At 48.0% G+C, this 15,174-nt stretch overlaps 1 protein-coding gene across 1 annotated transcript; it reads right to left on the bottom strand.

Annotated features, from left to right (window-relative positions):
• Positions 1-808: 808 nt before the first annotated feature.
• MED28 (mediator complex subunit 28) lies at positions 809-8,957 on the bottom strand. The gene is made up of 4 exons (XM_066385122.1): positions 8,741-8,957; positions 5,556-5,622; positions 4,756-4,868; positions 809-3,377 (listed from the first exon to the last, which is right to left on the bottom strand). Exons 1-4 carry the CDS (start codon positions 8,897-8,899, stop codon positions 3,180-3,182), a joined length of 537 nt encoding a protein of 178 aa, XP_066241219.1. The 5' UTR covers positions 8,900-8,957; the 3' UTR covers positions 809-3,179.
• Between the last annotated feature and the right edge of the window lie 6,217 nt (positions 8,958-15,174).

Here is a 15,174-nt window from a genome sequence, read left to right as displayed (position 1 = left end):
TCCCCAGAGGCAGGGGCTTTGGTGACTGCACCCCCTGCAATGGCTCTCTCCAAGCACCTGAGCAGCGCTCCCCTGTGGCCTCCAGGGGCCCAGGACCAAACAGGAAGGCCAACACTCAGGGGCAGAACGACATTCTGGGCAGGAGAGGAAACAGCAAAGGGGAGGTGTGTCAGAGGACAGGCTCGAGTCAAGAAGCTGGAGTCCACTTGCTTTGGCCGCAGCGAAGTGGCTGGTAGCCGTCACAAGCACAGATGTGGTCACACGGGAGGGACAGATGGCAGCCTGGGGCAGAAGGAAGGGAAGGGGAGGAGCTGGAGACTGTGGATGAGGGGCAGGGAGACGGGACCGCCCAGGACACAGAGGGGAATGGTGAGCGGGGATCCCCTGTGAGCAGCAGTGAGCCAGCCGAGGGGTGACGCAGGGCTGTGGGTGGGACCGAGTCCTAGAGAAGGTGACGCAGGGCTGTGGGGGGGACCGAGTCCTAGAGAAGGTGATGCAGGGCTGTGGGTGGGACCGAGTCCTAGAGAAGGTGACGCAGGGCTGTGGGTGGGACCGAGTCCTAGAGAAGGCGACGGGCCCGGGCCCAGGGTCTCCCTGGGTCCACTCACTTCAGCAGGTGGAACTGGAAGGAACAGTGAGGCCCTAGGTGTGGGGAGGGTTATCCTAATGGGAGTGAGAGGGTAAGAGAAGTCCCAGCTGATAGCTTGCTCTTTTCTCATTAAAGAAGGGTTTTCTATGATCATCAACCAGCAAGATATCATTAAATGTCATTAAAAGAAAAAAGATATTTAAAAACAAGATTGAAAAATTATTTGTCAGAAATATTTTGAATTTAATAAAAAAATGGCAACTGATACAAACATTAATTCAAGATATTTTCACTAGGCACCAATTCAATGTGTCTGCCAAGAACCTCTTTATTACTGAAAGATGCCTAAAACTCAGCTTATTTAGTTTATTTTTAGAGTGAGAGAGAAAAAGAGAGGCAGGAGCAGAAAAAGGAAGAGATGAGAAGCATCAACACATAGGTGGGGCACCTTAGTTGTTCATTAATTGCTTTCTCGTGCCCTGACCTGGGCGGGGGGGTGGGGGGTGCTCCAACTGAGCCAGTGACCCCTTAAGCCAGAAACCTTTGGGCTCAGGCCAGCGACCATGGGATCATGTCTATGATCCCACACTCAAGCCAGCGACCCCATACTCAAGCTGATGAGCCTGCGCTCAGGCTGGGTGAGCCCATGCTCAAACTGGCAACCTTGGGGTTCCAAACCTGGGTCCTCTGCATCCCAGGCCAACGCTCTATCCACAGTGCTACTGCTTTGTCACGCAGTTTATTTAGGTTTTTTTTTAATTATTATTATTTAGGTTTTTAATGTAGAAATCTAAAGTTGCCAATTAGAGCTTCTAATTAGCATGAGATGACCAGGTTAAGAACCCTGAAATCATATAATGTGAGGAAAATAATTTTTAAAAGCTTTGTCTAACCCAGTGGTTGGCAAACTCATTAGTCAACAGCCAAATATCAACAGTACAACTGAAATTTCTTTTGAGAGCCAAATTTTTTAAACTTAAACTATATAGGTAGGTCCATTCTTCTTGAGGTAGCGCCCACACGTGGTATTTTGTGGAAGAGCCACACTCCGGGGGCCAAAGAGCCGCATGTGGCTCACAAGCCGCAGTTCGCCGACCAGGGGTCTAACCTATACTTTTCCACTAGAGGGAGCAGTGGCCTCAAGCTGCACAGCACACACACACAAGTGGGTAACGAGTGCTACATGTAAAAGATCAGCACGTGAGCCCGCTGTACTCAGAGGAAGATACTGCCTTCTCCAGAGGGGCACAGAGACATGCCAATTACCCTCGAGGGAGCCCCGCGCGGGCTGGCAGGAGATGGGGAGTCCTGTGGCGTGCTGGAGAGGGGGTCTGGGGGCTTCAGGGACCAGGTGGCACCCAGACCCAACAGCCCTGTGAGTGATGTCACTGCGTGTGGCCAGGGGCCTTCAAGGCCGGAGAGAACAAGATGAGGAAGAAACCGAGCACAGAGGTCCTGCCTGTTCGGGGGACAGTGGAGTGTGGGTTTCGGGGAAAAGGAGTCATCGCTAGAAAGACACACAGCCAGGAAAGGGAAGCCTCGTCTGGCTGGAGCCAGCAGCGGTCTGAGTTGGTCTGCGGCAGACTCATGAGGACCCGCCGGGCTGTGTGACCAACACGAGGCTGAACCATCTGCCCAGCGGTGAGGCTCCACCTGCTCTTTGTGGAGTGTCACCCAGGGTCACTCTGAGGCCCCATTCATTAGCAAGAACATTCCTTAATGGAAAATTTCTGCTCCAAAAAACCAAAACACAAACACAAGCAAATAAAACTCAAAACAAAAAGAGGCGACTGCAGTGAGTTCTAACCCTCACGCTTCACCTCTGCCCAAGTCGTGCTACTCAGAACAGGGTCCGTTACTTAAACCGACTCATTACTATAGAGCATAACAAAAACTGCTTCCACCACATCCCCCAACCCCAAAAATAAGCATCACAGAAACAGAAACTTACCCCAAATAAAAGTCAACATCCACTTTAAGCTCCTACTGTAATATTGCTACACTAGCTAGGCTATTACAATCCTCTTCCGACCTGTTTATAAACACCCTCCTGCCGAGAGTGCTGGGAGCATTATAAGCATTGCCCCATTAGATTCCTCTTCTTGAGGTAGTTCAGTCTTGAAACAAGTTTACATATTTTCACAAACAACCCCAGGGAGGTAATTAACACAAAAGGCCCACAACCCAAATCACCACCCTCTGATTCACAGCTCAGATCATACAAACTTTCTGTCAGGTGGTACAAACTGATCTAAAACTGGAAACAGAGATTAAGTTACAAAAATTACAAAAAAAAAAAAAAAGAAAGAAACCTACATAGGAATATTAGTGGTGTCACACTAAACAGTCTAAATGTTCCTAAAAAACAAAAATATTTACATGGTTTACAAGGCTCTGGACATTATAAAGCAATACAATGAAAACAAGAGCTTATAAGAAGGGGGACAACTTTAAGTGGCAGCACACACCGAAAGCCATGTCAGTCTCTGGCAGACAGTTCTTCCAAAATGTCATGTCACCAACACGTGACGTCTGGCAAGAAACCCGTGCGCGCTGATCCGGCGCCGGCTCCCTCCGCGCCGGCGTGCGCTCAGGTCTGCTTCAGCGGCGCGGGGATATTGGCGGACGCCTGCTCGAGGTAGGCCAGGGAGCCCTGGGGCAGCTCGGCCGGCTTCTTGTGCTGCCCGTTGATGTCCTCCAGCACCTGCTGCCAGTGCCGCAGCTTCGTCAGGTGCTTCTGGACCAGAGCATCCTTCCGCTGCAGCTCGTTCCTCAGTTCCGACACATCCTACGGAGGAAGGGGAGGAAGTTAGAGCGCACTCGTGGGAGGAAGGGGAGGAAGTTAGAGGGCACTCGTGGGAGGTGAACACAGTTCCTGAATAATTCAGAGTGCTAAGAAGCTCAAAACAAAGGAAGTCTATTAAACCATACTAAGCCCGCGACCCCTGCCCCCAAAATGACCATCTCTTGGCTCCATTGTTTGAATAATCCAAAGCAACTCTTCCCATGGCAGATGTCTGCCTAACTCTGAGAGGTTTTAGTTTTAATTCACTTTCTTTTAATAAGTAGTACCCAAGTTATTATACTCCAAAGTATCACGGATCCACCAGGGTCACTCTCTTCCCTCGCTGGTCCGCAGGCACCCAGCCCCTGTCCAAAGGCTACTGCCGAGACTCCACCAGACTCGGAACCACGTGGCAACAACTATTTAAAGGAACCCACAACCACTGTTCTGTATTTCAGATTTATAAAGAGTTAAAATCTCATTTTCACGAGTTTTTTTAATGCACACTAGCACTAATTATCAAGATCTGGCCTTGAACACACCTGTTATTATTCAAGTATTCAAATCAGGAAATGATGTGACAGGATGACGTGTTAAGAGTATCACCTTCTCAACAGCTGATATCATTAAGTCAAAAGAGTATTTTTAGTTGGCCAGCTTGTGGGAGTAGTTACTTCAAACACTGCCCCCCAAATGATCATCTCAATTTTGTGTTTCTCATTAGGGGACACCACTGTCCTCTTCCTACACCGCAGGGGGCAGGCCCTGGCCCAACACCTTAAATGCAGGAAGTGGGGGGAGGGAGGGAAAAACATCGATTTGTTGTTCCACTTATTTGTGCATTCACTGGTTGATTCTTGTACGTGCCCTGATCCGGGATCGAACCCACAACTGGATTGTAGGTGTAAAAGAGACTTTTACACCTATTCAAAAAATAATCAATAATGCTATGCTCAAACCAACTGAATTACCCGGGCAGGGCTTGAACAAAATTTAACAAAGCCCTTCCTGTGTCCATGGTACTGTGTAAGGCAATTGGAAATACATGGATCACACAGCTCCCGTCCAAAATGAGCTTATCATCTATATTAATGGCTTTTCAAACTTTTAAAAACAGAACCTCTCTCTTTTAAGAAAAATCTTCCATGAAAGCCAATACATGAAGCTGCTCTGTGGGAACCCCTGCACCCCAGCCTCCTTTCCCTACCACAGTTCTGGTCAGGACTGTCGTAAACACTGACAACTGCAATATTCATACTCAGTCTACAAAGCCTCACTATAACTAACTAATGGGAAAAGGTTTGCATTCAAAACCACCCCAAGTACCGATGGAACCCTAACATGTGCTCCTCCTAAGAGCTGAGAAGAAACGAGTTCATACCTCTTTGATAACCTGTTCCGGTTTCTGGACAGACAACTGCAATCTTTTTTGTAGAAAAAAACATTCTGTCTGTCTTGCAATATCCAGAAATTTCTGGATACACTGATCAACACCTTAAAAAAAACACACATACACAAAGTATTAAATCAAGAAAAATATTAGACACAAGTATCTCCCTCATACACGAAGTCAGAATATCAAAACATCACTTTCTCACAGATGTAATTTGGGATTTTAATCCTGGCCACAGCAACAGTATTGACCCCAACCTTCCATGTGTTAACCAGCGTCCAAGAGCAGATAATTCGTACTTTATCCGGTAAATAAGAGACCTTACTATACAATACGATTCTTCTAAGAAAGACAATCCAGAGTTCCAGCAAGGAGCATGACTTCCAGTTAAAATGGAAAGTTTAAACTAGAGCACAAAGGAATCACAAGCACTGGTCAGCTCTGGGGACAGAACTGGGGCAAGGAGGAAGGCACACAGGAGACTGTCACCCCTATTCAAAAAATAGTCAAAACTTATTGTACAAGCAGCACACACTATTGGTCTTCTCTGTCCTCATACGGGTGTGAAAAGCTCATCATAAGTGGTTCCTCATGAATGACGTAAGATGTCAGTACGCTGAACAGAGAACCAGCACTATCAGCAGTATACAAACATGATCTACAGAAATCTCACTATCCGGAAAAGCCCTCTTAGGATACAAGCAGGACTGAAACATACCAAGTGTGAAATCAGCAATCAGGGATCTTGCTGGAGGCAAGAACACTGTCTATAAAGAGGGAACTCTTACCAGTTCGAATTTCTTCCTGATCTGTGCCGTTGACATAGTCCTGACTCACCAGAGAAGCAAAGCAAGCCTGGGTGACCAAAACATATCACAAAAGAAAAAAAATGTTATTTGCACATCAAAAACTTTACTTTAGGGTAAGAAATAACTTCTCTGGGAGCCAGCCGTTCACTAAGTGGATAGCATCTGCATTTGCACACCAGAGGACAAGACATCGTGCCAATGAAGAAACATGGTACAGTGACTCCATCAGGCCCATGGAGGAACAGTTGGCATTCATCAGATCCCGCCTGGTCTCTTTCCTGCCACTCGCTCCTTCCCCACGATCTCATCCCACACCAGGGCCTGGAGCCCTATGCCAGCCCTACCCACAGCCCTTCCCTGCCATGCTCACCCGTTATACCACCCATTCAGGACTCAGGTCAGTCAGTCCCTCCTCAGAGAGACCTTCTCTCACTTCCCCCTTAAAACAGCTCCCCTCCTGTTCACGCTCCCTCCTCAAGCCCAGCCTCACTGTTTGTCACACAGTTCACTGACACCATTCCATTCCTTCAGTCCATCAGCAGCTGTCCCCTGCGAGCAGGTGGGAAGTTTGCCTTGTTCACTAAGTGCCTAGTGCAGGAATACTGCCCCGCACAAAGTGGGTGTGCAACAGACACACGCTAATGACTGCCTGGATGGCCCAAGAGAACAAGGTTGGTGTCCCGTGGATCAAAGTCCCAACGATGTAGTTCTCTCAAAAGGGACAATGATCCAGATGCAAACGTGACTCAGCTAGGGAGTTCTATGAACAAAGAAAGCCTGACACAGGGTAGTGGGACCAGGAGGAGCCAGGGGTGGGGGTGGGGGCAGGGGTCAGAAAGGAAGCCCCAACCCCAGGGGAGCAAAGCCCAGCCAGCAGTGAGCAAACCACACTGAGTGTGAGGCAAGGAAATCTAGGCCACATGGAGGCCAGCGACCACATGTGAGGGCCCTTCTGCCTGCAGCTGCTGCAATTTGATTTATAGAGAAAGATCACACGGTTCCCCCAACAAATCCCTGTAACCACTTAGGAGGTCAGAAAAACAGACTTCCCATTCTGTGTAACACGTCACACACTGGCCAACAAAGCTGGCTACTCCCCCAGAGCCAGCAGGGCCACCAGACTGGCTGGGAGAAGATCTGATCTCAGGAATTTTAGTCTCCGCATCCTCCTTTAAAAAAAACAATTAAACACACAGGCCTTTATAGAGGGTTGGACAGCTGCAAGGAGAAAAATGTGTGATGGTCTATAAAAAGAACATGCTTTTTAGAAGTATGCCTGAGAGAGAGCCTTTGCCTGGAAAGTCAGGAGGCCCAGTGGTAGTACCTATTTCCACAAGCTGAGAGTTTGGCTTTGGCAAGTTACTCCCCTTCTCTGCACCTCAGTTTCTCCATCTGTAAAAGGAGGGGATGATCCCCAAGGTTCCCGCCCACAACAAGAGTTCATGACCTCAATAAACTCATTCCATCAAAGAGCATTTGCTAAGCAACTAGAACGAGCAAGCCAGAGAAGGGACCTCATGCGGGGGCGGCGGCACCAAAAGAGGAATGACAAGACGGCCAGCTGGTGCCATGAGCCACTGGAGGTGGTGCCACAGAGGTCCCCGCAGACCACAGGAAAGACCAGTGGCTTCTGAGCTGAGTTTTGACAGGAGACTCGGTGGATGATCACTAGCACCAGAGGAGGGATAAGCAGCACCTCTCCCACTCCCACAGAGCCACGAGCTCCTTGAAATAATGAAGACTGTTTCTGTGTGTTCCTAGCACCCAGGACAGGGCCTGACAGACCACAGGCTCTTTCATCGCTTGACAAATATTCATCAAGCATTTGCTATCGGCTACCACTGTGTTAGTACCACAGATACAATGCGAGAAAGGAGGATGCGGTGAAGAGGGGTGCTCTCTGACTTCACGGAGCCTGGTCAGCGTAAAGTGCTACAAAGGATGCCAGGGGTGGGTCACCGAGAAGATGTTGTGTGATGGGACCTGGAAGCCCAAAGAGAAAACATGTGGCATATGCAGGCAGTCTTGTGTGGCCAGAGCAAGAAGAGACGGGTTCAGAGCTGAGATTTGACCATGCAGAGCTGGGGAAACCACAGCAAACCTCCTGGTCTCATCCCAAGGGCCACAGGAAGACACACTAAAGGGTTTTTAAACGTTAAGCTGCTGGTGGTCAGCTCTGGCCAAGGCTTCTCCAGGGCCGGTCTTTCAGCAAAGGCACTCACCTCAATGCTACATGCTGCTCTCAAGCTGACATGTCCCTCCCCTTTATAGCTGAGCCCCTTTAAATCAGTTACCACCAAACTTCTGAATGGACACTCCATCAATAAAAGCACTTTGCCCATGCACCCCCAATACTACATTCATTTACAAACTACATCCACACATGTCTGTGCTACCATAAAGGCACAGCATAAAACTCACATGACTAGGATTTAAAACGCTGAAACGGAGGACACTACAATCAAAAGTTACATTAGTTTATGTCCGCATACGAATGGCTCGTCTTCCCGTTCAGACAGACCACCGAAAGCAACTGAAGCACTTATTCTTACCTCTCTTTTGTCTACTACCATCTTCCTGGCTACAGGGTACACTCCTTGGACCAAATTCCTATTTTCTGAGTCATCTCTCTGCCTCCCTCCCTCCCTCCCTAACCCTCAGCTTTCCTCCTTTCTCGGCCCCTGAAGTACCAAGTTCCGCACACCCTTTAAACAAGTCTATGTCAGCTCCAAGAGTCCCGCAACGAGGATCGCCGAAGGGTGGGGCCCGGGGAAAGGCTACAGACATGAGCAGTGTCGCGTGCGCTCCGGCCCTCACTCACACGCAGGGATGCGGGAAGGGATGTTTGAAGGCGGGAGAAAGAACTAGTGGGACGGGATCAGTTGCCTGGGAACCTGGAAGGGTCCCAATGTTGAGAGTGGACACACTCCAAGCCCACGTGCCACCAGCAACGCCAAATTTACGCGTCTCCGCCAGCAGACCTGAGTAGAATACACGCCACCACTCACGGTGGGGACTCAAGCAAGGGACTTACATTCTGAGCCAGTCCCCTCATTTCTAGGACCGCAGACAGAGATAAAATGCGCATGCGCAGCTTGCACTTCAGGAGAGAAGGGAAGCTGGGAACACAGAGCCCCCACCCCCTCCGTTTTGTTTTTTTTTACCTCGAAAGACGATTCCAACTCATCCACCAAGGTACTTGGAGAAGACCTCGGGGCGCCTGGCGCGGCCTGAAGAAGCGAAGCCTGGCCCGGGAGTCCCGGCGGCGGTGGCGGGGGTCCAGGTGGCTGCGCGCTGAACATACCTCCCAGCGGAGCTGCCATTTCTCAGCCAGCCAGAAGAAGCCCACTGCGCCTGCGCAGAAACTGGCGGTCGCAGGACACGTGACGTCAAGGGTCACGTGAGGGTTCCGAGCGCCGGAAAATATCAATTGGGTGCCAAGGAAACCGAATGTTTGGTACCTCGGTCTCCTCCTCCTTCCCTGCGTGCACTGTGCGTCTAGATTTTCCTTTTATTTTGCTTGAGAGTTGAGGGCTTGGACCGGGTTTGACACAGTTGTGTGGAGAAGAGAATCAGTAAATATTTTGGACGGAGCCCTCGGGCGGGAGTCAGGATACTGCTGTGCTGCTGGGCCTGACTTGATCCTGAATGCTTGGAGTGACCTGGGCCAAGAGTCGTTCTTTTCCTGGCTCAGTTTACCCGCTGTAAAAGGATGGAGGCACCCGTTCACCCCACAAACATTTCCTGAGACTTCACTGTGCACCAGTTACTCACCCAGTTCTGTGGAGCTAAAGAGAACAAGCAGGCAAAGTTCCCCCTAAATTCTCTCCGGGGAGAAAGACGGGTAAGGAAAACTGATACCGGTTCTGGTGCTAGTTGAAAGAGGGTTCGGGTATGGTGACGTATAGAAAGCATTTCACTGTACCCGCGCTTGGAGGAACTTAGGCTGTTGCAGTAAGAGTTATTCGGGGCTGAAAGAGAAAGTTGCTTTTACAGGTATTGAACGTCTCATTTTCCTTTGTCTCGCTGAGGAAAAAGTCCAGTCCTGTCTTCATTAAGCCCAGTATAAAAACCAAAATCCAGATTTCTGCGCCTTGGGTTAGCCCATATCAAAGTTTAGCCTAGTCCAGTCGCTGCTCAAAGCCTGTATTTGGGAAATGGCTCAGCTGTTGGCGCAAGCGACTGCCAGCCCACGCAGCTCTGCTGCTTCTAGGCGCCCCCACTGTTGAACGAGTGGGGCAGGCTTATTTCCAGGCAGGAAAAGAGAGAGGGAGCTTGACTAAGCCTTTGTTTATATTTTAGGCTGGGAAGGACTAGCTATCCTTTAAACTGACCAATCTGTTTCTTTCAAATTTCGCGGGGGTGGGTGTGGGTGTGGGTGGTTCCTCCCACCAACCAATCAGGTCCTCTTTCTAAGCTAGACTGACAGTCGTCGATGGCAGCCACTCGGGCTTCCACTGCACTTGCCTGAAAGTGAAATCACAGAACCTCTTTCCCCAGCACCAGTTTGGTAGTTCCTTGGGGTGATTCCTCGCAAACCTGAGTCTGGGGAGGTCTGAGACTCAGTGGACTCTGAGAACAGTACATTCCTGAAATGTGCAATTGAGCCTCTATCAGTACTTTAGCCGTATAGCAAATTAAGCTAAACGGAAAGTTGCAGCTTCTTACTAAAGCAAGGTTTCCAAGTTTTATGAACTCCAGTGTGTCCGTAAAGTCATGGTGCACTTTTGACCGGTCACAGGAAAGCAACAAAAGACGATAGAAATGTGAAATCTGCACCAAATAAAAGGAAAACTCTCCCAGTTTCATACCTATTCAGTGCAGTTCGATGCGGGCTCACACAGATTTTTTAGGGCTCCTTAGGTAGCTATCCCGTATAGCCTCTACAGACTCGTCACTGACTGATGGCCTACCAGAACGAGGTTTCTCCACCAAACTGCTGGTTTCGTTCAACTGCTTATCCCACCAAGTAATGTTATTCCCATGTGGTGGCGCTTTGTTATAAATGCGCCGATATTCACGTTGCACTTTGGTCACGGATTCGAATTTAGCAAGCCACAGAACACACTGAACTTTCCTCTGTACCATCCACATCTCGACTGGCATGGCCGTGGGCTACTCCGCTGTATACACGGTGTTCCGTCATCATCTGCGCATGCGCACATGCTGCCACATCATCCTACAGAAACTGGGAGGGTTTTCCTTTTATTTGGTGCAGATTTCACATTTCTATCGTCTTTTGTTGCTTTCCTGTGACCAGTCAAAAGTGCTCCATGACTTTACGGACACACTGTATAATGTCCAATTCCTTTTGCTCTCTTTTCCTGTCGTTATTTAGCTACCTGCCAAAGTTAACAAAACGACTAACATGTTGACGCTACCTATCTTTGTGCCTGGCTCTGTTTCCGTTAGATAATTATTGTTACATCAGAAAGAAAGTCACTATGCTAATATTTTAATGACTTGCTTTTAAAACTTGCTTATTCCTCTTTTCGGAAGGTAAGTATATTTTTATTATATTTAAATTTACAGTTCTATATGTGATAATGCAGCACATTTATTGAGCCCTCCATGTCCCAGGTATTTTTAAATAATCTTTGTGTTACAGCAATCCCTCCAAGTCTCTGCCCTAGTAGAGTTTACCATTGTTTTTGTGGGAGAGAGACAAATATATATAGAAATACCATGTAAAGATCAGTGCTAAAACAAAAAAAGTATGCTGGTTAGGGGATGGCAACTGATAAATTTGAGATAGGTGGTTGAAAAGGGCCCTGGTGGAGTGATTGTAAAGAACCACAGAAAATCTGGCCCAGCCGGAGTGAGTGAGGCAGGCAGAAGTAGTCAGAGAAAAATCGAGCTTCCCTTTGCCAGGAGGTCTCAGATCAAAGGTCATCTTCCTCGCTTCAATCTCAGACCCACACCCTCAGCTGTTTAATTTTCTTCACAGCACTTGAACATCATCAGGACTTGTGTTGTTTTCTTCTTCACTGCCTAAATGGCCTTGCACACATGCACACACCAGCGAATGCAAGCTGCGTGAGATCAGGGCCTGCGTGCCTTCTCCACATAGATTCCCACCACCCAGAGCTGTGCCTGGCACAAAACAGACAGAATAGATATCTGTTGATTGAATGAACAAAAGTAGACTATTACGAGGGAACTAGTCCACTTCAGCAGTTGTCAAACTTTTGGGTCTCAGGATCCTTTACATTCCAAAATTTCACTGGGGACGCCAAATGTTTTTGTTTATGTGAATTATGTCAGCTAACATTTATCTATTCAAACTGAGAATAGGTAAAATATTTACCTGTTAATTAAAACAGAGAATTTAAAAATTTATTTTAAAAGTTACTACATATTCATAAATATTATTTCAATTTAAAATGTATTTTCCAAAACCAAAAATAAATTAGTAAGAAAAGTGGCAGTATTTTATTTCTTTATTTTTGCAAATCCCTGTACTGTCTGGCTCAAAAAAGTTTTTATGTCATGTTGACCTAACCATGAGGAAGTTGCCTGAGAGAGTGGTCTGTGGTATCCTCGTTTGGGTTCACCCCAGAAGAAAGCATATTTGGATTTTGCTGAAAACACATTTCCTCATTTAAAAAATGGGAGAACACTGCCTGGGAAAGATCACAGAGAAGACAGGATGTACGTAGGGAGTTGAATGCAGTTCCTGGGGCAGACTCAGTACCAGTAAGAAAAGACAAGTGACATGATATAATTAAAAAAAAAAAATACTTCGCCTGGCCTGGTCAGGTGGTGGCACAGATAGAGCGTTGGACTGGGACACAGAGGACCCAGGTTCGAAACCCTGAGGTCACTAGCTTGAGTGTGGGTTCATCTGGCTTGAGTGTGAGGTGAGGTCACCTGCTTGAGCGCGGGGTCTGGCTTGAGCATGGGAATATAGACGTGACCCCATGGTTGCTGGATTTGAGCCCAAAGGTCGCTGGCTTGAGCCCAAGGTTGCTGGCTTGAGCCCAAGGTTGCTGGCTTGAGCAAGGGGTCACTCACTCTGCTGTATGTAGCCCCTCAGTCAAGGAACATATGAGAAAGCAATCAATGAACAACTAAGGAGCCGTGACAAAGAATTGATGCTTCTCATCTCTCTCTTCTCACCTCTCTCCCTTCCTGTCTGTCCCTATCTCTCCCTCTCTCTGTCACAAAAAGATAAAATAAAATAAACCTCTCCCCAGGTACAGAAACAGAAGGTAAGTAAGTGCAGGCAGGACCAGTAAGGCAGTAGTCTAGGAGTCATCTAGCACTCCAACACAGAAAGAGGGTTGTGGCTCGTACGGTACTACGGCAGTGGAGGCAGAGGGCAGAGGTGGTGAGGTGTGGTCAGATAAACTCCATGATTTGCTTAGGAAAAAAAGGCAACTCTTTGGGAATGGACTGTGTAATGGAATTTGTTGGTTATGACTTATTTGAAGGGTTTAGGCTCACGTTTCCCTAGGATCGTGATGAAAGGGAGTAGCCGGAAGTTGAAGAGTGTCAGAGCTGCAACCATAGAAGATGGCGGGCAGTAGAAAAAAGGCCCCAAGGAAGTGGTCAGGCCAACACTGTCCAATTGATGGTCCGAGGGACGGACGGGGCATGGTTTCAGAACTCTTCTTTCTTCAACCCTGATTTTTCTGAGGGCAAGGACAACATCTTGTCTACAGTGTCATCCCACCATCTTCTACAATGCCTGGCACAGGTTAAGCAAGGAATAGTATTTGCTGGATCAAATTCTTGACTCCAAAACAGCACCACTTCCTGTTTCTGTGCCCATGCAGGGTATGAGGGCATATTTTGGATTTACTCTACTATACTCTTAAAACTATTTAACTGCCAAAATTTCATCAGGTTCATTTTCCACATGGTCACCTTTCTCAACCATTCATTCAACCAGTATTGACACGCCTGTGTTATGAGCAGAGCTATAGTAATAGAGACGGTACCTCACCTCACTGCAGTTATAATATGCACTGTCCCTTTATGGCAAGGGTCTTCACGCCGCACTGTATTCAGTAATGGCTTCTTGTGCTCAACGCCATGTGTTGTGTTGCAGGTGCTGGGCTTTGCAGATCCACTGATGTGGGTTCTAATCTTTTCTTCTACTTCCTAGTTCAGAAACATTAGCAATATACTTTTTTTGAGATTTAGTGTCATCTCTACAGTGATGTTACAGAGACTGTTAGTTGCCAATCTCCCGTCCCCTCTCCCCTTCTTTCATCGAGGTGACAAATGTACTCAGCTAACAACCTTCATCCTTCCAATTCCCTGGCGCTAACATGGTTTACTCTGGTTGATGACATAAGCTCATGATGTGGGACTTCAGTGAACGCTCCTTAACATGTGTTAGTGGTGGTTGCACCTTTGTGCTGCTCCCTTTCCTCATTTTCTTGTAGTCTTCAGCCCCGAGCTACCTGGGACTGAGGGAGCCCGAGGTCATGGTGGTGACACACATTTTGCAGACCGTGGGGCGGCTTGGGTTTTGGGTTCCCTGCTTCAGCCACCTCTGAACCCTGTTCTGCAGCACTGCTGTTCCGACTTGCGGCTCTCCACAGGCATGCCATGTCCTCCCTGAAACGGACTCAAATACCACCTGTCTCAGGCCGTGGCTCTGAGGGCAGCCAGAGGCCCATGAAGTCCTGGCAGCCAGATGCTTGGGCATCAACCAGGTTAGGGAAGCACGTGAGCCAAGGGCTCTGCCACGCCTTCTGGATCTCACTCCAGGAACACAGAAGTTCTACTGTTCTTTTCTTTATGAAAGGCCTGGATAGGAAGCCTTCCATCATCCACCCCTACTTGGCCTTTTGAGTCACCCAGAAGGAATGATTTGTTTCCCTTCCCAAGCTGGTCGTTCCACCTTTTCTGGACACGGGCACCCAGAGGACCCTGTTGACTCCCTCTTCCTGCCTGGTTCTAGTTCTACAGGACTACGTGCTGCCGTTGCCGGTCCCTCGCTGTAAACCAGCGTAGACACAGAGAGGATCTTCTTACATGTCAAGTTTTTAAAATATTAAGAGTAACTCCACACAGGGCTTTCCTGTCAGACTTTTCAAGTCTTAAAAAAAAAAAAAGGCACACATCCTATTCTTAGGTGATTTGATTCACCCCACGCAGAAATAACAGAGAGGAAAAACTGTCTTCCAAATCTGCACACATGGAATGTTGACTGGTTGTAGTCCCAGGTGGTAAGCAAACAGTTTACAGATTGACAGTCCGTTACAGTCTTGTTTGTTATTTCAGTATTTCAGGGAACTTCCACATCCACTCGAGTCTCGGATATGAAAGCAAGCACTGCAGTGTACCGAGAACACCAGCTCTGGAGGCAGACAGCGGGGGTTGAGTCTCCGTGTCTCCACTTCCCAGCTTGGTGACGCTGCTGGCATGTCAGAACCTCCCTGCGCCTCGCTTTCCTCCTCCGTTACATGGGATAATGTACCCACGTCACAAACTGAGAAGCTCATCACCTGAGGGCCCCAAAATGATTATTAAGAGAATACCTATACCTGTGTGCCTCCACTTGCTTAGCTCACATAATGCCAAGAGACGTACGTTCCATTGGCTTCACAGCAATACATAAAGGATAACAGAGCCACACCAGGGA

This window comes from Saccopteryx leptura, chromosome 5 (assembly GCF_036850995.1).
Source record: "Saccopteryx leptura isolate mSacLep1 chromosome 5, mSacLep1_pri_phased_curated, whole genome shotgun sequence".
In the NCBI taxonomy this organism is placed as follows: Eukaryota; Metazoa; Chordata; class Mammalia; order Chiroptera; family Emballonuridae; genus Saccopteryx; species Saccopteryx leptura.
Note: the sequence above shows the minus strand (reverse complement) of the source record. Positions and strands in the feature narration are given on the sequence as shown.